The sequence below is a fragment of the Oenanthe melanoleuca genome, chromosome 4A (assembly GCF_029582105.1).
Source record: "Oenanthe melanoleuca isolate GR-GAL-2019-014 chromosome 4A, OMel1.0, whole genome shotgun sequence".
Taxonomy (NCBI): domain Eukaryota; kingdom Metazoa; phylum Chordata; class Aves; order Passeriformes; family Muscicapidae; genus Oenanthe; species Oenanthe melanoleuca.
Genome location: NC_079338.1, coordinates 6343064 through 6367589, shown reverse-complemented (window position 1 = coordinate 6367589; position 24526 = coordinate 6343064). Strand labels below are relative to the sequence as shown.

At 38.9% G+C, this 24526-nt stretch overlaps 1 protein-coding gene across 5 annotated transcripts in view; it reads right to left on the bottom strand.

The window, feature by feature from the left end:
• The window catches only part of AFF2 (ALF transcription elongation factor 2), a 334567-nt gene that overhangs the window by 218642 nt on the left and 91399 nt on the right, over positions 1–24526 (bottom strand). For all 5 annotated transcript variants that reach the window (XM_056491312.1, XM_056491315.1, XM_056491314.1 and 2 more), the window contains exon 3: positions 22559–23449. In XM_056491312.1, the coding sequence (XP_056347287.1) occupies positions 22559–23449 (891 nt within the window). The remainder of the gene's footprint in view (positions 1–22558; positions 23450–24526) is intronic.

The following is a 24526-nucleotide window of genomic DNA, read 5'->3' as shown; positions in this document are numbered from 1 at the left end:
GCAAGCCATATAATTGGAAACTCTGTCCATTTTCTGCTTGTGCTAAATATTCTGTGTCTAAATACTTTTTATAGTAGATAAATAAGGTTTTTATTTAGGTCTTATCACCTTCATATTACATATTCATTGATTTCTAAACTGCCTTAAACAGCTCTGTAGATGTGAAACATTATGAATTCAGTTTTGGCACCTTGGTATTAAATTTGCATATCAGGTCACGCACCGCTTGACATACATGCAAAATTGCACTGCGGCTATTTTATTACAACCCACAAAATATATTCAGAAACTGCATGCAGCATCAAAATAAATTAAAATGGATAAAAGATACAATAGTGAGCCACATTTTTTTTTATTGTTTAGTAGTGCCTAAAGCCATTTATATGTTCTAGTCAATAAACAAAAGTTAGAATAAAACAATTTTTAGTCTTTCTGTTATTATATTTTAATTGCAGGGGTAAACGTACTTTTCCTCTTACCAACTGTATCCTACTTAAGGCTTGAATTCTTTTAAATTGTATGCTATAAAAAGCAATGTGTGTGGATCACTGGCAAGCCCTCATGTTTTTCTGCGTATGTCAGAATGTATATAGACACTGTGTATCAAAAGTCAGACATACAAAGCAATATATTTGTCTAGTTGATTTTGTAGTTGAAATGTTTTTGTAACTTACTGTGTGTGCCAGGGCTGCATTTGCATGGCAATTGCGTTTACACAAAGTTAAAAGTGCATCAGTAAATGCTGCTCAGCCATTATTGTGCCCTCAATATATACCAACTACCTTCAGTGCTTCATCTGCAGATCGCCCCCTTTATATTCAATAAGCTGCAGCAAAGACATTAGAAAATTAAATAGTAGGGGACACATTTTCCAATTGCTCCTCACTAGGGCTCCATTTCAATGTCTACAACACTTTTGGATAAATAATTTGGCATTTCTATTCACTTGCTCCCAGGCCATGCTCACTTGGCTGCTCAGGTACCTCATCATGCCTGCGAACTGGGGACTCAGGTGTCTCACAGACTGGGGACAGAATGGTGCCCACATGGCAGCAGTGCTAGCCCAGGTGACCTGGGCCAGCCTGGCCCCTCTGCCAGCTCCACTGCTCACGCTGCAGCCAAGCCATGGGCAGCATGAGCAGCTCCTGTGCCGCTGGAAGGAGATCCCAAAGAGCCAGCAGAGCATGTGCTGGGAGCCTCTGCTGCTCAGCCCCACGGCTGCCTCCATCACCCTTGGAAAACACAGTTCCCTTCCATGTAAAGTAGGCAGTGTAAGCATCCTCTTGCTCTGTTGTTATGGGTAACAAGGGTCTGCGAGCACAGGGATGAACCCATCTTCCTCAAACAGCCCAACCCTGGACCCTGAGCCAGAGCACTGCCGCATCCCCACAGACAGACAAGGGTTCAGGCAGGAGCCCTGCCTGACCTGGAGCTGTGCACACACCATCGCATCCCTGCTCCTCCCACGTGTGCCAGGGCAAGAGTGACATTTCCTTCATCACCTGCTCTTACCCTTGGGAGATCCATTAGAAAAAAAAGGCTGGGGGGTGGTTGTTTAAGAGATTCTAAATGGCATCCTCAATCAGGGCAATAGCACAAATGAGGGAAATCCTGTAATTAACACACAACTAAATTTAGAGTGCATTTTGCTGAGTCTAGCTCACACTAACATGGAAATTACATGACAGAGCGCTCCCATTTAAGTCAGCAAACAGCCTTTGGCCACACAGATGAAGCAGGTGCGGACTGCACCAGGCAGTATTTGCACATGGGCCTCAACCAAAACATCTGGCTTCTAAGTTTGTTCTGTTTCTTCTCAAAACATCACAAAAGAAACCTGAACATCTACATTCCACAAGAAAAACTCACTGAACTCAGGGAGAAGGATCTGTAGTAGCCTTATCTGTAGTAGGTGGTGGAGATACACAGACCTCTAAAGAAACTTGCATGACTGCACTGAAAATCTAAACTCATTGGCACCACTATGTTTACAGCAAAAAAAGTCGACATAATATAACAAATTGGTTCAAAGCATTGCTACAGACCACCGTGCTAAATTCCCACATCCTTAGCAGTTTGTAAAAATGTTTAATTTATGTTTATGTATTCTTATTCAAAATGTTAGTTAACAGCCTGCAGGGACCTGGTAATAGGATCCTTTTTTTCTTTTTTATGTTTATTAGCTACATTAATGACTGTTTCTGCAATTCTGCTACAAAGACTTGCGTTAATGAACGCCAATTAATTCTGAAATGATTTTAAACAAAGGGTGATGAGAATAACCAATCAACCATGACAGTGTAAAGAGCAAGCAAGCTGCTGTGACCTAATTTTTCTGTGTTGATTCTTTGCTGTCAGAGTGGATTGTTATTCATCAAGAAGACCTATAGATTTTGCATATACATACTACAGTATTATAATTTTGGAAAGCTCTGTTCCTTTTCAACATGGAAAATTACTTCTTTTAAAGTACAGGTTTCAATAGTATTGACTCACAAACTGCTAATACCTTGGTGGTCAAGCAAATCTTCAGCAGTATTAGAAGGACCCTACTAATTTCAGCTTCTTAAAATTTAAGGTAAGAACTGGCTGGCTCAAACACTTGGAATATCTGGCCTTTCAGTCAAAAACATAACAAAGAATTATCTCCCTGTTTCAACCTGTTTAATTAGAGGCATTATACCTATCAATCTTTTTATTTTCCACAATAAATTAATCTTCTAGCCATTTAATGCAATTCACAAGGACCTGAGTGTAAAAGAATTCCCTGAAACCAGCAACAAGTTGAGCGATAACACTCCTGGAATAACACATATATGTGTCAAATCTGGCCTAAAAAGTAAATAGATCATGCAGGCAGATGTGACTTACATGCCTATTGTGTGAACAAACATCAAAAAAGCCATCCAAAACTGTTCTAAATTAAACAAAATGAACTGAAATTGAGGAATGTCATTTGCTTTTTCACCTGTGCCCAGTTTGTGCTTCCACCACGAGAGCCTTGGTAATCACAAAAAACCAGATATTTTAAAGCTAAAATGTCTATAAATCATAGAGTGTACAAACAGACCAGATTCTACCACTTCATTTTGTAATAGACTTACAGTAGAGAATGTAGCTTCCATATGAATATTCATAAATGTCCTCTTCTGTTCAACATACTTAGTGACACAAAATTTATCACACATCAAAAATTCATTTTTATTAGTGGTTTTTCAACTTAAGGTAATGCCATTGCCTGACAAATACGAAAAAAATCATTAAGCCTACAAATAAGGCCTCTACCAAAGGAATTACATGACCAATCCTATGGGATCATACTACAGAACACAAGAATATGGCAGAGGTTACAAAAGGTACTTTTAAATGACAAAGAAGTAGACAGAAAAAGTTCAGCAGTAAAAACACTTTTTTTTTTTTTTTTTTTTTAATTTATTAACTGGTGTCATGGACAGACTGTAAAACAGAATTAGTAGAGGTGCAGAAAGGTGCTCCATCTCCTAAGGACAACATAAGCTATGTGATTACCTGTAGGTGGATATCTGTGGTACTAATTAACAGAGGCAGCACATGTACCATGTCTATCCCCTGTGTCATTCATGCCCTGTTATAGGCAGGATCCCCAGCCACCCCCTCTCTCCACTCCACCTGTGTAATCACATCTTTTGTTAGCTTGTGTTCATATCTCCAGCCACACTGGCATCCCTCCTGGACTTGTAACAGGTATTCCTCCAAAAATGAACTCCAAAAATTCTGACAAAATATAAGTCAGTGCAAGTATTTAAATTCCTTAAGGATTTAAATGTTACCATTGGGTCGGATATGATACATACACACTTGAACAGAATAACAGCTTACAGGCTAGCTGTCAAGCCCCTCTATACTTAACCTTTGGTGCTGAAGTTGAGACAACTGCTCCTTCCACCCCTTATCTGAGGAAAAAGAAGAGGGAAATGTATTTGGGCCTATACACGAGATTCTGCTCTTGGAGAGCTACACTTGAAGAATTCTTCGTGTCCACTAACATATTTCAAATCTAAATCTTGGATCAGCTTTTAGACTTCTCTGTGAAACAGCAGATGCTCTCAGTTTACCATGGGGATGCCCTTTTATCCCTCAGAGAAACACATCTGAAGTAACTTCAGTGAAAAAAAAAAAAAAAAAAAGGCAGGAAAAGAATAAGACAAGAAGCTCTGGCACACAAATCTTTTTGTTCACTTCTTTACATGCAATCCAGAGACTGCTATTCTCAGCACAGTATGAAAAACATTCTCCTGAAAGAGAGCACAAAGGGCTGTATCAGTTTTACTGGGAAACACTCATTTTTTATTGCAGAAGGCTTTACTTGCGTAAAGACAGAGGGCTGGATCCCCGATGTCAGAGGCACAAACTGAGATGGGCTTTGGTGCCTGTGTGAAATACAGGCACAGGATGGGGCTATGTTTAGAGGACAGCAGTGCATTCAGCCTCCTGCCCTCCAAACACAGCAGTGCCAGCCAGTCTCAGCCTAGGGTGCTGACCAATCCATGAGCAGCATTCCTCCCTCAACCAACCATGTTCTCCACTTTTAACACCCTAGCAAACATTTTAGTGCGAAGATGTCAGGGCTTTGAGAGCCACAGTGCCATCTTTCAGCAAAACAGGTTTTCCCATGTCCATGTACTGAAGTCAGTCCATATTATTGCTGACAGATTCATATTTATAACGATAGAAGTTTTGCATTAACATCTAGCCCTCCACAAAGGGCTTATTACTGAAATGCCAATTCAACCATAGCTGTAATGACCCTATTTCATAAGGCACACATTTCAGACATTTTGCAAATGGTTTAAAAAAGTGGAGCAGTTAAATTATGCTGATAACATAATACGAATGTGTCATCACACCCTATCAAGCAATTTCATATCAAAAAAGTATGTGATATGGAATTTTGCTGTTATGATGCAAAAGAAGGTACTTGGAGAAAAAAGTGCAGTATTAGAACAATGACACCCTTCACCACCTTACACTCTGCAACCTGTAGTGTCTTGTTGTTATGAGACAGCCTAGGACAGCTAAAAGATAAAGTTGGACTGACACCTTATTAGATTTTTGTTTGGTTTGTAAATATTAAATGGAGGGTCTCAAATTCACCATGTGATTTCAACCACAAAAACCGTGAAACAACAGATATCTCAGCTCTAACAAAGCCATATTCTCAAACTCTGAGTCTTCAGGCCTTTCATCATCATATTTCTGCATGTATTATACCACTAATGATGCAATACAAAAAGAGGACAAAATGTCAGCCCTCGATGGAAATGCATTCCCCACCCTTCAACATTCAACACTCAGACCTTGCTTAATTTAAATGTGTTAGATCAGTCTGTTATTCTTCCAGCGTTTTATAATGATTTCTAACACTGGCCAGACATTGTACACCTGGCTGGAAAATGTTTCTTTTTAAACAATGCAAGAACTAACCAATATGTAAACCCAATAATTAAATTACATTTAGCTGCTGGCCATTGTTATTCTGCACTCCTTTCCCACTGAGGAAGCTACAGTGATCCGATTTAAAAAGCAATCTAGCAGAACATTTTTCATTGCCCGTGATTGTTGCACAGAGTAAATTGGCTCACATCACATTTGACTCTAATTTGGGTTTCAGAACAGTTAATTTGAACTTAAGCACTTATGTGCTGTTAACAAGAGGTGCCTGCACTGGAATTCTTCTCATTGCAGTGCTGTTATAATCCAGATCCTTACAGATCATGTGTGTGCTTTCTAGCACTCCACTTGCAACATTAGGCATGTCAGAAAACAACTTACCAGATATTTAACAATGTCAGAGGAAAATAACACAGATGGAAATAGATTCTTGCTATATGAGTGGCAAACAGAAATGAATACGTTCCAATAAATAAATTTTCAAACACACAGCTACCTTGTGACTTAATCACCCCAGGATTAAATCTACCTTTGTCCTTTATTGTGATGTTTTAGTGTTTCAACAAAGCAAGTAGGGTCAAGCTCTGCTCATTCATAAGTTACCAAGAGATCCATGGAAATAACTAAGGGCTGGATTTTATCATAATTAGCTGTTACATTAATAGCACTAATGTCTTAAATCTTAATATTCTGGCTCATTAGCTTAGGTTAAAGACTATTAATAAAAAAGGTGTATTTTAGCCAATCAACTGAATTTATAAAGGCTTTTGTTTTGTTTTATAACATTGTCTCTCTTTCAGTACTGGTGGTTAGTACAGACATTAGATCATAATAATTCGATAATTAATAATAGAAATATGATCTAACAATATAAATACAAGCTCTACTATCCTTTTAGCTTAGATAGTGCCTAACTTAATTTTACTGGCATTAATCAAGTCTGTTACCCCTATCCATACCTAACTGGTTGATGATTATTTTTCCCCCAACAAAAGTACAATGCATTTAGAAGGGGCTGAAGGGAATCTGGGTTTTGGATTTGCCTGTTTTCCAGTACATATCATGAAACAAATTATTGTAATAGTCGGAAATTGGTCTTTTAAGTGACAATGCTGCCTACAGAAAAAGTGTGCTGAACATATCTTAACCACCAAGACAGTACAGTGGGCAAAGGCAGACTTCTGATATTTTGGCATCTCATTAAAAGTCTCCTACTATCTTTGGTGCCTAAATGTGATCACAAACAAGCGGCACAGTGAAAACTTAACCAAAAATTACACAAACAGACTGTCAGAAAGGAGAATCCATTGTGACAAGTCTGGCTCATGGACACACAGTAAACCAGAGTCAGGTTGTACACTCTAAACCCAAATGTAAATTCTATATGGGTACACACAGAGAACACCACTGATTATGATGGGATTGAAAACCTGCAAAGAAGATTCCAATTACAAAGTCAAGCACCATTAGAGCATCAGTTACTGCCTGGTTCCAAGTGATGCTTCAGTATTCTGAGCAGCCTGTTTTCTGTTGTTTTGTTCAGAATAAAGAGACAAAATGTCCCAAGTCCAAAGTAGTATTTGAGTGAGTGGGTGTAGAATTGCATTGAAGAAATACATACTTATTTTTGTTTGAATATTACCCTTTTGCATCCTGCACTAAATTATGAACTGTATTTTTAAGGTCAATGTGATTAAAATAATTAACAATAGCAACATCAACTATATATTACACAATTAAAATACGTTCCACACTGTTCTTCATGTGTACTTGTTCATTTCCTCCAGACATAAGTAATGTGTAGACAGATATATTGTTTATTTACGACCCCAGTGACAGTAAATGTGGCATATGTGCCTACAATGTTTGACAGATAAAATGAGTTATTTACAGAAGCTGGGTTTATTATGTATGAATACTGAAACAGCGATAGTATTTGTAAACTTCTCCATTTATTCTCCCAGAGCTTGTTTCAGTGGAAATTGTCTTTTGAAGTGCTACATAAAATGATATCACAAATAGTCCAGTCCACTCTGTAATGCAGTCTACACTGCTATCTGCTAATTTTAGAATGGTCCTTTCTGACTTTATTTTACAGGTCTTGATTCAAACACTACTGAACTCAAAGACAGAAGTTTTCTACAAGCAACTATGGGTTTGGAATTCATTCCTTATAAATAATATCTCTGCAGAAAGGTTCATTTCTGGGTCTCACTGTTTAGCATAATACGAAGAAGGTATAGATGTGTCAGAGGAGGGAAATGGAGAACACTTCTGATCTATTAGCCTTAGGTATGAAAGGAAGAAAATTGCAGAAGACTGTTTTTTGCAGAAGACTATAAAGCTTAATTCTAAAGAGCTAAAAGTTGTGTCCAAAAATTGCTTCCATTAAGCCAAAAATAAAAATTACACTGGCTTTGGCAGAAAAACAAAAGGATTCTCCTGGATAAAATGCATTGATTATTCCTTTTTGGTAAAACTAACAAACTTAGACACCAGATTTTGAAAAAATTATGTATATATATCTTTTACTTTTGCACAACTGATGTGTAGACGGGTATTTTTCTCCTTTTTCCCCAACAGTCTCCTTTACTCCATTTTCTACCCTTAGTTTTGGAATGGCTCAGAGCATTCTCATAAAACACTGCAGCCAATGCCAGTGGCAGTGACACTGCCCTGACTCTAAACCTGCTGCTGTGAAGTGCTGCATGTTGTGCAAGTGATGTTATGTAAGATGCTGCAAGTTGGAGAGCCCAGTGTCAGACGTAAACCCTATGGAGCCTTGCATAACAACCACATGCAAAATGACACTGGTAGCTTTTCATTGTTTCTGCATCTGGGTTGTTTTCTTTTTTTGGTTGTTGTTGTAGGTTGGGTTTTTGTCTTTTCAAATTAATTCTGCAATTCAACTATTTTTTTCCCAAAATCTTGATAGAGCTGTGTGCACATTTTGCTTAATTTTCAAGTGCCTTTATACACAAACTATATGGCACCTATTTTTATACACAAAACTCTTGCCACGGCTATCCAGGCCTTGAAACTTTTGGAACCCTTTCAAGGAATATTTGTGCTGTCTATTGTGTGAGCAGACCTGAGTTATCTCAGTCAGTGTTTCAGGCTGGAAAAAATGAAGTGTAAGCCTTAGCTGAGGATCTTGGCACAGTTCATTAGCTCAAACACAAATCTGTGGTAAATGCAGCCCTGTGGCTTTCCCCCCTCTTTCCTCAGAGCAGAGAGAAAGCAATTATTCATGAAGGAAAACTCTTCCAAAATATCTGCTATGTTCTTTGCCCAATGTGACAATCCAAGGTGAGACTTTGCAACAAGGATGTAGGACTACAGTAATCCAAATGCAAAGTCCAGCCTTCACCACTATAAAAATACACAAATGGTAGGAGAATATATCTGAACACCTTCTCTTATGTACATAAATACAGAAGCTTTGGCTCAACACCTCATACACGTATTATAATCACATCAGGGTTTAAGAGCAGCTTGCTCACTCAACACTCCCTAACAGAAGATATTGGATTGCTTTTCAGTACAAAGCACTCAACTTAAAATGTTCAGACTTTTCTATCACAACAGAGTATGTTGTGCTGCTGTCACAACACCACAGCTATCTACAATCTGCACTGATTGTACATAAGAGGGAAACAGGGAAAACAGAAGTCCCAAGAGTCATGGGACATCAACATTGTGGGCAAAGTGGATCTTGCTTCGTTTGGAAAGGGACTAAATAGGAAAGCAGTTGTGGGAACAAAGAAGAATTTAAGAAATAATTGTATAATCCTACTCAGTAAAAGACAGATAAACAATGCCAGTAAATTTAAGCATTGGACAGAACAGAAAACATTCAGCTGAAAACTGATTCCCTTGGGGTCTAATCTGTGGTGGAAGGACCAGAAATGACAATTGTTAGGACCTGTGATATTTGTTTATTCAGGGCCAAAACCAGAAATCAGATGCAGTGAAGATCTCCATGTAGCCCCATGTCACAGAAGACAAGGCAACAAAATCTGTAATTCCTTCCCACAGTAGTGTACCAAGAAAAGGCTTTCCAGCCTCTGTAAGTGTGGATGTAGATTTAAGTGCTCTCCTATGTACTGCTTATCTATAATTTTGGATTTGCATATATGCACAAAGAGAGACTACAAATTGGTGAAATCACTGCCAGAAAAACAATCATCTATGAAGTCTACAAAAGCTTAAATTAATACAGTGCAGAAATCAATTTTACTTCCAGTACTTTGAAGAAACAGGTGCTACAATCATATCCCTCCTCACCATGCAGTGCCCCACATTAGCTAATGGGAAAACAAATGAAATACAAGGCTTTCCCACAGCCAGGATCCCAAGTAAATTTGGCTTTGTTAAAGGACAATCCTTACAGTAGTTCATTTGAGAGCAGTATTTCCGATGTATTTGACACGAACAGCCTTTTCTTCAGCATCAAAGCCGCTTGTCTTATTTCAGCTATTTGTTCATAAACAAACATATTTTTTGTGGTTAATGAAAGGGGAAATCCCTCTCTCTGTTCATGCCTCTGTTCCCTTCTTTAGTAATCTGCCATCTGCCTTGTCCTAGAAACAAAAATGGCTGGAGCAGCCAAGAACATGGAGAATTGTTATAAGCACCCATTTCTGAAACGCCATCCAAGATTTGTTATGGAAAATCTTCCATGCTTGGCTGTAAAGATCACTTCCCTTTTAAGGTGCTTAGTTATGAAAGCTGCCATTAGCACTCACAGAAGTTTTCCCTTCTCAAAGAGCTGGAGAATGCAGCCCATGGTGAGGAGAAGGCAGGATCTTCTCCATTCCTGTCACCTGCTGATACAGGTGCTTATGGTTCTTACAGGGAAGCTATAGAAATTATGTGCCCCTTCTCTACTACTAGGACAGGTAATTAATCCCAGGTCACTTACTAGCTGTCCCAGGGCCAGAGAATGAAGCTGCATCTCCACTAGTAAAAAGCGCAGCACAGCAGAAGTCAACCTGTGGAGAGAGTCAGTGCCAGGAAGCCAGAGAACACAGAGTTTGTGTCCTGGGGGTAAGGAGGAGAGAGAAGGGGCTGTGTGGCACTAGCTTGATTTCTCCTGAGCACCAGAGAGCATCTGGAGCATGTTACTGGCATCCATGCACAGCTTCTCTTGTTTTCCTTCCAACCTAAAAGCCTTACTTCACATATTCAGAGACCACATCTCAATCAACCAAAAAACAGCAACTGGTGAAACTCAGATTTCTTTCCAAAGTGTGCTCCTCAGAAAAACTAAAATGCTAACAGAAAGGCAGTATTTTTCCTTTCTAGCACCTGGCTCTTGCAACCAAGCAAAGCCAATAGCAATATGATATTCCTGATTTAGTTAAATCATTTAGCATCTGAAACCTGGTTGCTTATCTGAAGTCTTCATTATAGCTAAAACGTTGGCTCTGAAAAAGGGAGATGAAAATTATAAGTAAATAGTCAATCTCTCACAAAATTTGATACTTGGGACTAGGAGCTTATAGCATGTAGAATTATAATAGAAGTAGGAAAAAAACCCAATCTTATAAAAATAAATCAAATATATTCAATATATCAAAGTATATTAAGAACTGTAGCAAAAGAATTTCTTGATGAAATGCAGGTGCAGTTACATCTTAATAAAACGTTTACAAAAACAGCATTTGCAAATTTTAATTTTTTTTTCTCCTCTGAGGAGTAATAATTCTCTACATCCTACTCTTACTTTCAGTCCTAAATAAGTTTAATTCAGACTGATTATTTATGGCCCAATTTTTCTTTTTCTAAACAAACTTGGAAAGTCCTCATATGGAATCATTTGGATTACCCACAGCAATACTATCACAAAAGGGCAGGACAGGTCTAGCCTGGCTGTATCTTACCATCACCTCGACACAGCAAAAAGGTTCTGCTTCTCAGTCTGGCTTATTTAGTTTAGATCTAGCACAGTGAATTCATTATTTTATGTGTCAAGGAACTGGGAAGAACCAGTTTATCACTATGCAGAGGGGAAAAACAATAGCACTTGTATGTAAAATTTAGTGGGATTTAAATGTACTTCTTTGTATTCAGTATGCAGAAACTTAGTGAATGCAGCCCTACCTCCATTCCACTCTGCCCAGTCATTTTCTATCTGGTAGTGGAAGAAATAGTTTATGACAATGAAAAAAATGTAAACCATTGGCACAGGCTGTGCGTAACCCCTTATTGGCTTTTTGTCACTCCACAGACTTCAGGAAACTTTAATGGTCAAGTTTTGCTCTCAAAAATACTGGCAGAGCTCAAAATCCCTGATTTCCAAACTTTGGATCTGCAAACCATTTCTAGTCCATCACACCACAGTGCGTGGTGCTCGCCATAAACCCATGTTAAATGGTGACCTTTGTTATCATGGGATTGTGGAACCAATGATGTGGTTGCTAGGATAATTTTTTGGAATAAAAAGTACCCTTTTTAGTATATCCCTCGCTAAATTTGTGCTATATTTCATGTCAATGTGTAACTATGTGTGTTGGCGGAAAGGAAAGATGTTACAATCTCTATTTCAATGCAAAATAAACTGTAAAGTTTTCCTTCACAAGGAAACCACTTAAGAAAGCTACTATTGGATGCAAAGAGAGGTTCAAAATTAACCATGTTCAAGTGTAAGTAGCATATGCTAGTACTAATTATATTTTTGGGCAAAGTTTCAGGTTTTCTGATGACATGAAAGTTAGGGTTTCTTGACATCAAAAAAAATTAAACGGAATTAAGGTTACTGAGAAGGATGGAGTACTCTGGCTAAAAAGGTAGAAAAAGGCTAACTGGCAGCATAAGAGAAAACTAATCAAAGTTGCTGATGAGCAGAAAGACATTGCCACTCAGGTAGAGGACCTGTGAAAGTCCGTCATGTAGGTGCCCATGTCCCCAAGAGTCAGGCTAATAAAGAGCACCAAAACAACAGGCAAGTAGATCAGGCTGCAAAGATGAAAGTGTCAAAAATAGACTTAAATTAGCAACACAAAGAAAAGTTGTTCTTAACTCAAGGGGCCCATAATGCCTCCAGCCATCAGTGCAAAAATGCCACCTATAAGTGGGCATGAGACCGAGGGATAGATTTCTCAGGTTATCTGTAGCTATAAAACGTATGCTATGATCATGCAGGCCAAGTGAGAAAAGCTCTGTTGGGGGAAGCCCCTATATTATGGTGGCAGTAGTCCAAATGAAAGTATAGGGAGACCTGGCAGAATAACTACATCACACTGCTTCAGATCTGCCAAGGCAAGCACTACATGCTCAAGGTAAAAACCACCACTAGATACTTAGAAACCTACCCTGTGCCTCACACCACTGCCCAGAGCACTATCCTGAGCCTTAAAATGCAAGTCCTCTGGAGGCATGGCACCCCTGAGAGAATTGAGTCAGACAATGGGACTCATTTCAAGAATAGCTTTATAAACACCTGGGCTAGGGAACATGACATTGAGTGAGTGTACCACATTCCTTATCATGCACTAATGGCTGGGAAAGTCGAACGGTGCAATGGCCTGCTTAAAACCACCTTGAAGGCACTGGGTGGGGGGACTTTCAAGAACTGGGAGATTAATTTACAAAAGGCCACATGGTTAGTGAACCTGAGGTTCCACTAACTGAGCAGGCCCTGCCCAATCTGAGCCCTTGGGAGCACCAAATGGAGATAAGGTTCCAGTGGTACACATGAGAGGTATGCAAGGAAAAACTATTTGGGTGAATTCTGCCTCCAGCAAAGACCCATCCGTGGTGTTGTCTTTGCTCAGGGACCAGGTTGCATCTGGTGGGTGATGTAAAAACATGGAGAGACCTGATTCATACCTCAAGGAAACCTTGTTTTAGAGAGAATTATCCACAGCACTGCGCCTATATCCATATCTGCATGCATATATGTATATAATTAAAGCAGTGCATGTATGTATATAACTTAAAGGTCTAACTTTAATGTAACATGTTGGTATGGGAAAAATTCGGGGTAGATAATGTTGGGGTTAAGTTTCTTTTCTTTTATTCCTTCTTACCTATAGAATTTTTCCTATAAGTTGCTAAAAACTACTGGCAACTAAGTACTTAAAAGTACTTATAAAACAAAAAAGTAGCTAAACGCAGGGGGAAGGAGGGCATGTGTTTGTATTTTTTCTCGTCTGGAGCGGTCCCCTACGAGGGACAAAAGTACCGCGGGATCTGGGGCAGGAAAAGGTGTGCTGGGGTTCTGCGAATTCAGAAGGGGATGCTCAGAGCTGCTCTTGCTTGGGGAAAGAAATTCGCCACAACCCAGCCTGGAGCAGCTGCTGCTGCTGCTTATTGTTCTTCTTCCTCTTGTTCTTCTCGTTCTTCTTCTCTGCTCGTGAGAGCAGCCACTGGCCGGGACCTTATTAACACCTGCCTCACTAAAAGAGAGCCCTCTCCCATCTGCTGGTGTTCCCGGGAATCCTGAGCCCCTGTCATGCCCTGCCGGAGCCAGGCTGTCGCTGCCCCAGCTCCGCCGCTGCTCTGGGTCTCTCTGCGCTGTGGCCCCGCACCGCCTGCCCTGCCGGGACATCCCTCAGCTCCAGCTACTGCCGCGGGCTTCCTGACACATCTCCTCCACCAGCCCGGGGTTTCTGCTCCTTCTGCCGTTCCAGCTCAGTGCTCCTCAGAGTCCTGCAGGGGCACCGGGATCGACAGCCCCAGGGCTTTGTAAAGCAAAGCCTCTCCATCCTTCCCCTTCTTAGCCGAGAAGGCTGTCACACAGTCCCTGGTTCTGTTTGTTATTAATTCCATAGTTGTTGTAGTTTGTTTGCCTTACTTTATATATATATTTATTAATAAAGAACTGTTATTCTTGTCCTCATATCTTTACCTAAAAGCCCCTTAATTTCAAAATTATGATAATTCAAAGGCTGGGAGTTTACATTCTCTTATTCCAAAAAAAGCTCCTACCTTCCCTAACAAACACCTATCTTTCAAAACAACATGCTTACCTAAATTTATGCTATTCTGCTGCTCTTAAGATTCAGTATAAGAGGATGGAAAACAAACTTTGCAATGACCCAGCAGGAAGAGAAAGGCAGAAGTGAATTCCTCTACTCACAACAGGAGACCTGGTGTTGGTAGTTGCTACATCACACTGATTTTCAAAGGAGAGATTTAAAAAATTCCTTTGACCTGAGATGAAACTCTTAGAATTTTTAAACTGTTTTTCTCTCACTTTATTATATGATGGAACACTCCAATGTTTCTTTTAAAACAGGAAATAGTATCACTCTGCTTTAACGAAAGCCTGTTTTAGACTGGTTTATTACCCAATTTTTAAATGCACATTGCTACAGCATTTCAGAGAAGTGTATTTACATTTACCTTTCTAAAACACACAGTATATTATATTGCAGTTAAAAATCCACAAACTCAGTCTGATATTTCTTCACTAATTTATTCCCAAGCCGATATGTATTTTAATGTTCCAAACTTGCTAATTAACACATGGAAATATTTTAACATGGATTTTGATTAATTCCATTTAACAGTCTAACCAGTGCTAAAACATATGTGGTGTGTCATTTCTTTCTTTTGAGGAAGGCATTGGCATTAAATCTTTCAGTCTTCCTGAGCACCAAATGCTAATTTCAGGAAGATTAAATAACAGACTGCAGCTACAGTTTTCTTTCTTTACTTCCCAGAAGGTGAAATGAACATATTTATGTGGGAGGAATTTCTTTACTGCACAAGCCAAAACACAGAAATCAGACTTTTTTTCCCAACATTGCTAATATACCAGCAATTGCCTGCCAACTAAATAACTTTAACCTATATCTGCAGTTCATGGAGCATTGCCAAGTTATATGTTCAACTTTCTTTCACTGTGGTTTTTTTTAATTAAAGTATTCCCATATGATGTTTTCACTTGCAGCTCCTAAATGCTTTTCCGTACTTGAATCAGAGACTACAGCTTATAGTGGGGTGGCTGTGGCCATAACACCAGAAACGCTCATATAAGACCTTCTCTGATTTTCACATTTTGAAGGTATACTATACATATGATTCATGTTGTGTTGCTGCAATGGTTTAAAATCTGAGTGTAATTCTGCATGTCAACAAACCAAAGGACAGAAAAGCACCCTGAGGTGTGTGTGTGAGTAAGCACCTCACACCTGTGAGAATGCAGGAGACACAACACAAGAGGCTGCCTGGGAGCAGGGGTCAGTGAGCCGAGTATCAATCCAGCTTTTCATGAGATGCAGTGTAATCAGCTTAATTGCAGTTAAGCACTTCTGTTCCTGTGATCTCCATCAGAAAGGTGACCACACCTGAGTACTGGAGTTCCTCTGTCCCATAGGCTGAGTCCAGTTTTGCTGTGCTTACACCCACTGTCCATCCCTATTGTCAGCATGTTCCTACAGGGAGCTGAGGTTCACCTCTCACCTGAACCTCCTTCATGTCCTTCTCACCTCTGTTGTCTAAGTAACCTTTTCTTCTGATTATTTCTCTAGGTCTTATTTTATTTGTTGCACTATTCTCTGTAAGTCTTCATTCAGCTTCTAATATATGCTGCTGTCCCTCCTCCATTACCTTTTGCTAGCTGTATTTCTGTCTCAGCTGCTCATGTAACATCTGAAGTGTTTTATGTTTGATTTCCTACTTTGTCAACAATACCTAATCACATTCTGCACCATTCAGCTGTCCACATTCCTGGCATTTGCAAGGAGCATTCCAGTTGTTCCTTACTGATCAACGCTTCCAGATACAACAGTCTAATTTCCTACATGACTACTGTTTTCATCAGGATTAAAACTTTCTTCTCCAAGTCTTCATTTACACCCCGGATTTTCTTTATGCTTCTTTTTACATACTTAACAGGTGTGTGTTGGATGCAATGTTTACATCATATTCCCTAAATGAATGCACTGGGAGAAAGTAAATTATAGCTTCTAGGAAGAGTCCCTGCTGTTGTTCAAGAAGCAGAGGCTGTCCAGAGAAGGCCCAGGTTCGATCCCAGTGAATCTCTACAAAGAATAAGGGTTGTGGAAAAAAATATCTGAAAGTTATGACAGGAATAACCAGTGATTATGTAGGTAGGTTTTTTCAAAATAGAAATGTGTTACTTTAGAGGTTGCATCAGCTAAAATAAAATGTAACATAGCTGATGGTAAAGTTTAAAAATTGCCATTCATTGCAGGCCAAATGCTGATACCTGATTATCTGCCCATCCTGTTCTCAGAAAGAAGCATCCATGCTATTCACTCAAGGACTGATCACAGCCCAGAGTGAAAACATACATAATGAAACATTCAAATACATAAAAATGCCATTTTCCTGTCTTTTCTTACATGAACATTGTTTGTTTCACTGTTCAGAGAAAATATTTTTATTAAAGCAGATTATATTCCAGAAGTGTACTAAAAAATAGTGCAAATGCTTGAACTCTGTTCCACCTGCTAGTCTGGTCCTAAAATAATGCCCTTGTTAGCTGACAACTAAGCAGACTACTAATACTATGATCCAAGAACATCCTTCCTTATGCATTTACATGCCAAATAGATGGCTACCACTCTACCACTCCTGATTATTATTCAAAACAGTTAACACTGAGATAATGTAATGCTTAATGCTGGTTTTACATAGCTTGCAATATTTTCCTTAAAAAAAAAAGATTTTTCCATAGTCATACTCCAAATTTATTGTCAAAGTTATAAATACACCCTACAGTTCCCCTGCAGCCTTTGAATAATGCCTACACATCTTTGCTCAAGCCAAACAAATTCTTCTACTGCTCTCCCCAAAGCTTTGAGATCATTTTACTTTTTGACATTTCATAAGACACCAAATGGGACAAGGAATTACTCTGGCACTGGGAATTCCAAAAAAGGTTAAAAAAAAATCACTCTTCAAGACACCACAGGTCTGACTCTTCCTACAGTTAACTCTAATTTCACAAGAATTTTTCTCTTCCTTGCAGCAAGTCAAAATTAGGAATAGCTTACAAAACAAAACCCACTAACGAATGAACAATGGGAAAGAAGAAACCTAACCCTTTTTTCCCCAAACCAAACCAAACACAGAGGGTCAGTTCTTTCAGCCACACTTATTCAAGCGACTTTAAGTGCCCTGTTCTGAAATGCAGACTTCCCACTAGTCACAGTGGTTCAAACTCATGCCCTAAATATGCTTATTTATGTTTTATTTAAAATAGACAAACTGTCCTCTTGCTATCCTGCAAAACAGCTTTGCTAGCCATTGTCCAGGCCATCAGACAGTAGCCTTCAAAAGGCCACAATAAGAGGTCTTCAGTCGAGTGATGTCATATGGTCTTCATTTAGAAGAATCATAAGAACATTACTTCTCACAGTATTTACAAATTAAAAACATATGACTGTAACCTCTAATACTGCAAGAAATACTGCTCTTTGGATTTGTTTTTGGCCTTAGACTTTTGAAATATGTACCAAGCAAAGGGATTAATCTTAATGTGTGATTCAGTCCATTCTTCTTCCAAGCTCAAAGCTGGGGGGACAGCTAAAGCTGGCATCTGAAAAAAGTGATTTGCCCAGAACTTTGGTAATGTACTACAGTTGGCAACTAGAGTAGCATGTATATCAAAAAGGGGTGGGGCTGGTTAAAGGCATCTAATTTCTATTAAATTTTAAAAGAAAGGTATTATGCTGGCTTTGGTTCCTATAGAGAGTTTTATAAGTCATATATAAGCCTCTTGCATTTACTATTTAGGTTCAATCAATATGGTTATCTACCTGTCAATTTTTCTTGCCCTTTAATGCAGAAGGAGAACAGCCTATTTTACAGCTAGCTCAGAAAGCACTAAGCAAATCAATACATGCAGCGATAACAGAATGATTTGAAACACGTAACAGAAGCTTATCACTCTGCAGTATCCTGAACCCGTCAAAATATTTCCCTAGAAGTAAAATGAAAATAGAAGTTCTCCATTTTTTATTCCTTAAGTGGGTGGTGACATAGATGTCGTAGGCCTTTTGGATTTGTTCCTAGCTTTGTATTTTCAGGAAAATTTCGTACATGAGCATTTGCTACTTTGCAGAATCATAAAGCCAATTTTGTAGTCAGATTTAAAAACTCTGCCTTGAGAATCAAAAATTATCTCAATTGCTCTTGATTCCCCATCACTAAACATTTATTGGAAATCCATGCATTGTTCTGGGGAACTGGGAATAAGGTTTTCCAGGAATGCAGCTTCTGATGTTCCCACAGACCTTAAAACCCTCTGCTTTACTCAGTGCTCTCAGTAATTTGTTCTTGAGCCCAATCTGAAAAGTAAAGGCTTTCCTTCAGCTGTCACCTGCTGTGGTAGTCAATTTGAAATAATTTGTAAGCATCTGATTCCTGGAGGTTTAAATATACATACATGGATCAAGATTCTGGATTTTAAAGCAGCAGAGAGAGGATCAGCTGTTACTGTGGTCTCTAACATCTACTTTTTTTAAGAAATGTATAGGATTTAACTATGAAGCTCTCTGAGTGGTAACAATCATCTGCCATCACAGGATTTAAGTAGGTGGAATTCGGCATAATACAAAAGCTCTTTGCAATACTCCTTACTTGCCACAACTTATCAAATGTTAAATGCAAGCTCAAATTAATATATATGTGTGTGTGTATGTAAGTATGCATACAAATACATACTAAAGAGATGAGAGTTAATAGGAAAGAACAGAAATAATGTTTACAGGTTGAGGCTTTCTATCATTTTCTCTCCCAGTTTTAGCTCCAGGGCCATTGCTATCAACTCTGTGTCATGAGATCTGATGGATTTCTGCACGTGCCCCAAGAACTCACATGATGCCCCTATGGCTTCCCAGTTCATGAAGATCTCTTCCACAGCTTCTGAACCTCAGGGGCTGCCAAGCCTGGGCACTACTGGTTACACTGGGTTTTGCTCAAGGCACCAAACCATAAAATGTTTTACCTTCACCCTTACAAGAGAGTACTGATATGAAAAACAAAGCAAAAAGTTAAAAGAAATGAAGAGGATCACAAAATCACAAAGAAACCCTTCCATGACATAACTAAAAGTTTACAGAGGCTCTGCTACTTCTATTTCTCTACCAGAAATGGCCACTTATGGTGCAGTCAGGTCTGAACTAGTTCTGTGTCCATGAGCCAAGGTCTGGAAATCACACAGCAGCACACAATCAGAGGCAAGGATTAGTCCACAGGTGTATAAGAGCTGCTAACTCTACCTCCTGACCCAACCTGGTGAGTGTGTGTGAACTCACTATCAATCTCTACGACCTCGGAAATCACTAACCTACGATCCCTTGCCCAGCAGAGACATGCCAGCAGCAAGGCATTAACAATGCTGTCTTCTCCAGAGGAGCTGAAAGATGGATGGGCATCTCTGATGGCAGAATTAGGCCCAGCAAATGAGCAAATATTCTTAGAGCAACACCTCAAGTGACACAAATTATGTTATAAAATTGATCACTTCCTTACACATGGCAGAATGCTTCCAGGGCACTCAACATCTTATTCCATTAAGCCATGATAAATGACACCATATTTCCACATCAGTCTGAGCACTTCTTTTAAATCTGCTTGTTCAAATATTTGGTTACTTATTCCCCTCTCTCTGTAAGATAGCAAGAACACTGCATGCCCTAATGGGTGCCATTATTGCAGGACCATCACCTAGGAATTTTATTTCTCTACAGAATTCCTCATCTAAAGAACAATCAAAACTTTGAGAGAATCACTAAAAACCTTTTGGTGTGCATTCAATCTGCATATACTCAGCAACTTGAGAAAATGGACTCAGATATACAGGAAAAACACAGAACAAATTATGGAGAAATGCCCCAAAACAGTAACTCTCCTATTGCTAGCTTGAAGATCATCACCAGCACCTGGAAAAGTGTTAAGATGGAAACCTGTGGAGTAGGAACAAAATTGTTTCAAGCAGATCACTATGGCTCGAGGTGGCTTGGGAAGGTCCATAAATTGATAAGCACCACCAAAGGATCATAAGCCTCCACATCAATTGTATGAAGATTACAACAGAGCCACTCACTGCAGTCATTCTGAAAAGGTTATGGGTTTCACAGGTGTGCACTGTCAGTTCTGATTAAGCTTAAACTAAACCAATTATCTATGATGTTGGATTGGAAGGAGTTTTATAGCTGAACGCAAGCTAAATCAAATTCAGGATACACATCTGTGGAAAAACACAGAGGGCCAAAGTTCACAGTCATGACACAGGCAAAAAAATTCCACCCTCCAAACTCAGGAGGAGATTTGTAAAAGATCCATCAGTCTGGCTATTGTCCTGTGTTGTGTCTCAGAAAGGAAAGTTATTTTGTCACAGCTTTGGGTTTTCTTTCCCTCTTCAACTTACTATTCACTCTCAAAATGAAGACTGCTTTAATATTATTACCTACTTTCATTTCTAAATTGCCTAGAGTTTACCATTTATCTGAACATAAATGAAATTAATTATACACCTATACTTTTCACTACACAGGAGACAAACTAAAGTAGCAACAAATTCATAATGCAATTTTCCATCTTTGTAACTAGGAATCTTTCAAAAAACTACATTTCACATCAGAGGCTCCTAGAGCTATGCAAGAAGAATGTGGGTGAAATTCTGCACCCAAAAAATCATTGCTAACAACTCAATTGCTTTCATAGTGCCAGGATTTCACTCAAAAGGTAAAGAAATTAAAAATGCATTCTTAAGAGTTGACACAAATTGCAAAAGGTACATTTTATTTCCAAAACTACTTCACATTAATGCTGCACTTTGAAGTGCTTCTATTGACTCATAGCATTAATAGATGGCAAGAGCAAAAAAAAAGTATTTGCTTTTGCAACATCATTATTTCCTTTGTGTGCAATTATTTACTTGCGAAACAATGCTAGCGACAAATCACAGCAGACTCTGAAGTCATCTACACCAGCAGATTTTTAACCCAAGGTAAAAATAAACAGAAACATCTGTAAAGTAATCTTGCAGAAAGCTACGTTTATTAACAAATACATTTTCTAATAAAACACCATCTGCAAGCAGCCCTCAGCTTCCACCTGATATAAATAGGCCTTTTACTGTTTTCAGATGCAGTTCCCAGAAAATTATTCCAAGCTCTACTGCAAAACACATCAGTCTTTGTTGCTGCCTGGAATGTTAATAAATAACATCAAGTTTTTAAATAGTCAAACAAATTATTGGCTTGAAACAATAATTCCAATAGAAAAAGCTGATCTTTTGCAATAAAGTGGTTTAAGAATGCATCACTCATCATGCCTAGGATAAAAATATTAACAAGCAGGGAAATATTTTTAGGAAAACAGAAAGCTATGAAAAACCCATCATGCAATTCTGCTCATATGTACACTGTACACCTATCTTCCAAAGGTTACTGGTTTAGAGAAACTCAAAGTAAGAAAAAAAATATACAGAGTATAAATAGTTCAATCCGTATCCTTATCATATGTTTGTGCTTGGAATGGACACAAATGTGAACCTCACAGGAATACTGTTCTGACCAGCAACACAAAATTCCACAGCTTAAACTGTTGGTTGCAGAGATTGGAACTGAATCCCAATATTAAGAACTCTTCAAAATGCATAAAAGCTTCAATGGGGCACATTTTCGGACGCATTATTCACAAATTAAGTCACATTAATTCAAATAAAAAGCAAAAAAAGTAATTTAGCAAACTCTGCAAATAAACTCCTTACTGGCAGGACTGTTTAGTACTGTTGAAATTTAAACTCTGACATTTCTCCTTAGAGTTTGAAACAGCAATCTATCAAACTACCTATCAACGGAGAACTCAAGAGTGAAAACTGCAGACGAACTGAGATATTAGAGTTTCCTATCCAGAACCGGTATAGCTGATATACATATATTACACCCAATAGAGATCTAGCCTTTTAATATTAACCATAAACAAGAAATGTGGTATTCCAAACTGTGCTTTAAAAACAACATTAAATATTTCTACTGGGACTACCACATCAAACTGCCAGAAGAAGTCATGCACATTCTAAAAAAGGAAGGCTTTACTCTGTAATTCCTGTAAATGCAACTGCATATTTCCACAGAAAAATATTTAGTGAATGTAATACTCAAGCAGTACTAGAGAGAAGATATTTTAAGCCACTTACTTCACTAACAGGAGGAATGTTGAGCTTTGGTACTTTGTTCTTCGAACTAGGAGTGTTCACTTTTCCTTCCAGAAGTGCTCCAAAGGACTGATTTCCATATCCACTCTCAATTTCTATCGGGGGTTTCAGTTCAGGTGAGTCATTGGGTACCTGGTCCTGACCATCCATAGGCCTAACATAAGCTGTAGGCTTTTGCTGGACCATGCTATTTTTACAGTGAAGTCCTGGTGGGAAATTTGGAGTTGAGAGACCATTGTTTGCAGTTAACAAAGAAGTGGAAGGAAGTGGAGATCCAGCACCATGGCCTACAAACTCAAGCTCTGTGGGTGACTTTGAATGACTGTTTTCTTTGTAAGTGTGTTCTCCAGGTGCTGACTTTGCATGAGTGTGCCTCCTCGAATGTGAAGATGCTGCCATAGCATTTGCCTCCTCAGTTCCTCCACTTTTATGCTGTTCACTCTGGCAATTATAGAGATCTTCATACCTGCCCTGTGACTGGTCATGAGAAGAGCTGTGCTTTGTCCGACTCTGCTGACCACTGGATTGACTCGGCTGAGCCCCACTGGAGTTGTGACCACTGCGTGACCAGTCTGTCCTCGACTTCCTACTGCTCTGGTGGCTGTGCAGCAAAGTAGAATTAGATGACAATGAAGAGGGTGGAGGCATTGATGTTGATGAGTTGCCGCTGATCTGATGAGATGGGATCATCCTGTTCCTTGGTTCTGGGAAAAAGTTCTGTTCATTTTTGTCAATGGGCGTCTGTGGGACAGAATTCTTTGGGATTCCTACAAGGTGACTCTGGTTGGAGTGGTTGGTTAACAGATCCTTCATCTCATCATAATTTCCCAATGTGTTCTGGACACGGTTTGCAAGGGCGTCGCCTTTATTTGTCTAAAATATATTAAAAAAAAAGACAAGAAAAGCGTGAGTAAATTCCTGATTTACAAGTTACTGCTCCAAATAGTTGTCTTAGAAGACGGCAAATGTTAGCTGTTTAATGGTGTCATGCTGACATTTAATTAAATTTCAATTACATTTTGCATATGTTATGTAAGAAAAACCTATCAATAACTGTGTTCAAAGAATCTCTTGAAGAGGGTTTGCATCAGTAACACTTGTCTACTGCTTCCCATTTTCTTAAATATGCTCTCAGAGAAGTGTTTAAATTGCATCAGTTATGGATGTTAGGCGCAAAATAAGCTGGGTTTATGTTAGAGACATTGGGCTTCTGAATTTCGTATCGTGCAAAACACTAAAGTACAATTACTGGCTACTGAGCATTTGAATTGTAATCACACAGTTGATATGTTATTGCTCTTTGACCCACAGTCCTGCCATAAATAGAGCTGGGTAGTCTGTAACAGTACCAAACTCTTCTCTCCAGTTTAACTTCAATTACTTTTACATAGAAAGTACAGTTTGACCTGAAGTATCTACCATCTGAATTTAGAGAACAAAACGCTTCTACCACATGCTATGGTAGCTTCAACTAAAAGATCATTCAAAAATATTTTCTCACAGAACATAAACAGACATGATTGCCACATTCTTAATCATCAGGGTTCTTCCGCTGTCTGCAGGCTGGTTGTATTTCTTAATCCTGCTTTTCTTTGATTTCCAGTAATTATTAAATAAATACTGACTCATGTTTGTTTCACTGCTATTATACTTTTTCTTTTAAAGCATGAAGTTTCCTTTTCCATTCCCCTTTAACTTGTAGAAAGCTGGAAAAATAAGCTGGAAGATATAATTAATACACAGCTGATTTCCACTCTCTTCCTGTTCTAATTCACCCCACAGAGATGCAAAGCAGCACCCTTCCTACTGACCTTTCTGTTCCATTGGAGTGAGCAGCAGAGAACTAAAACATCTTATTCCCCATGCTCATGGCTTTACAAGACTCAAAGGATAAAAACCAAAGCCAAACTACAGTTCAAGCAGATGGTTCACTCCTACAGTCTGGAATTA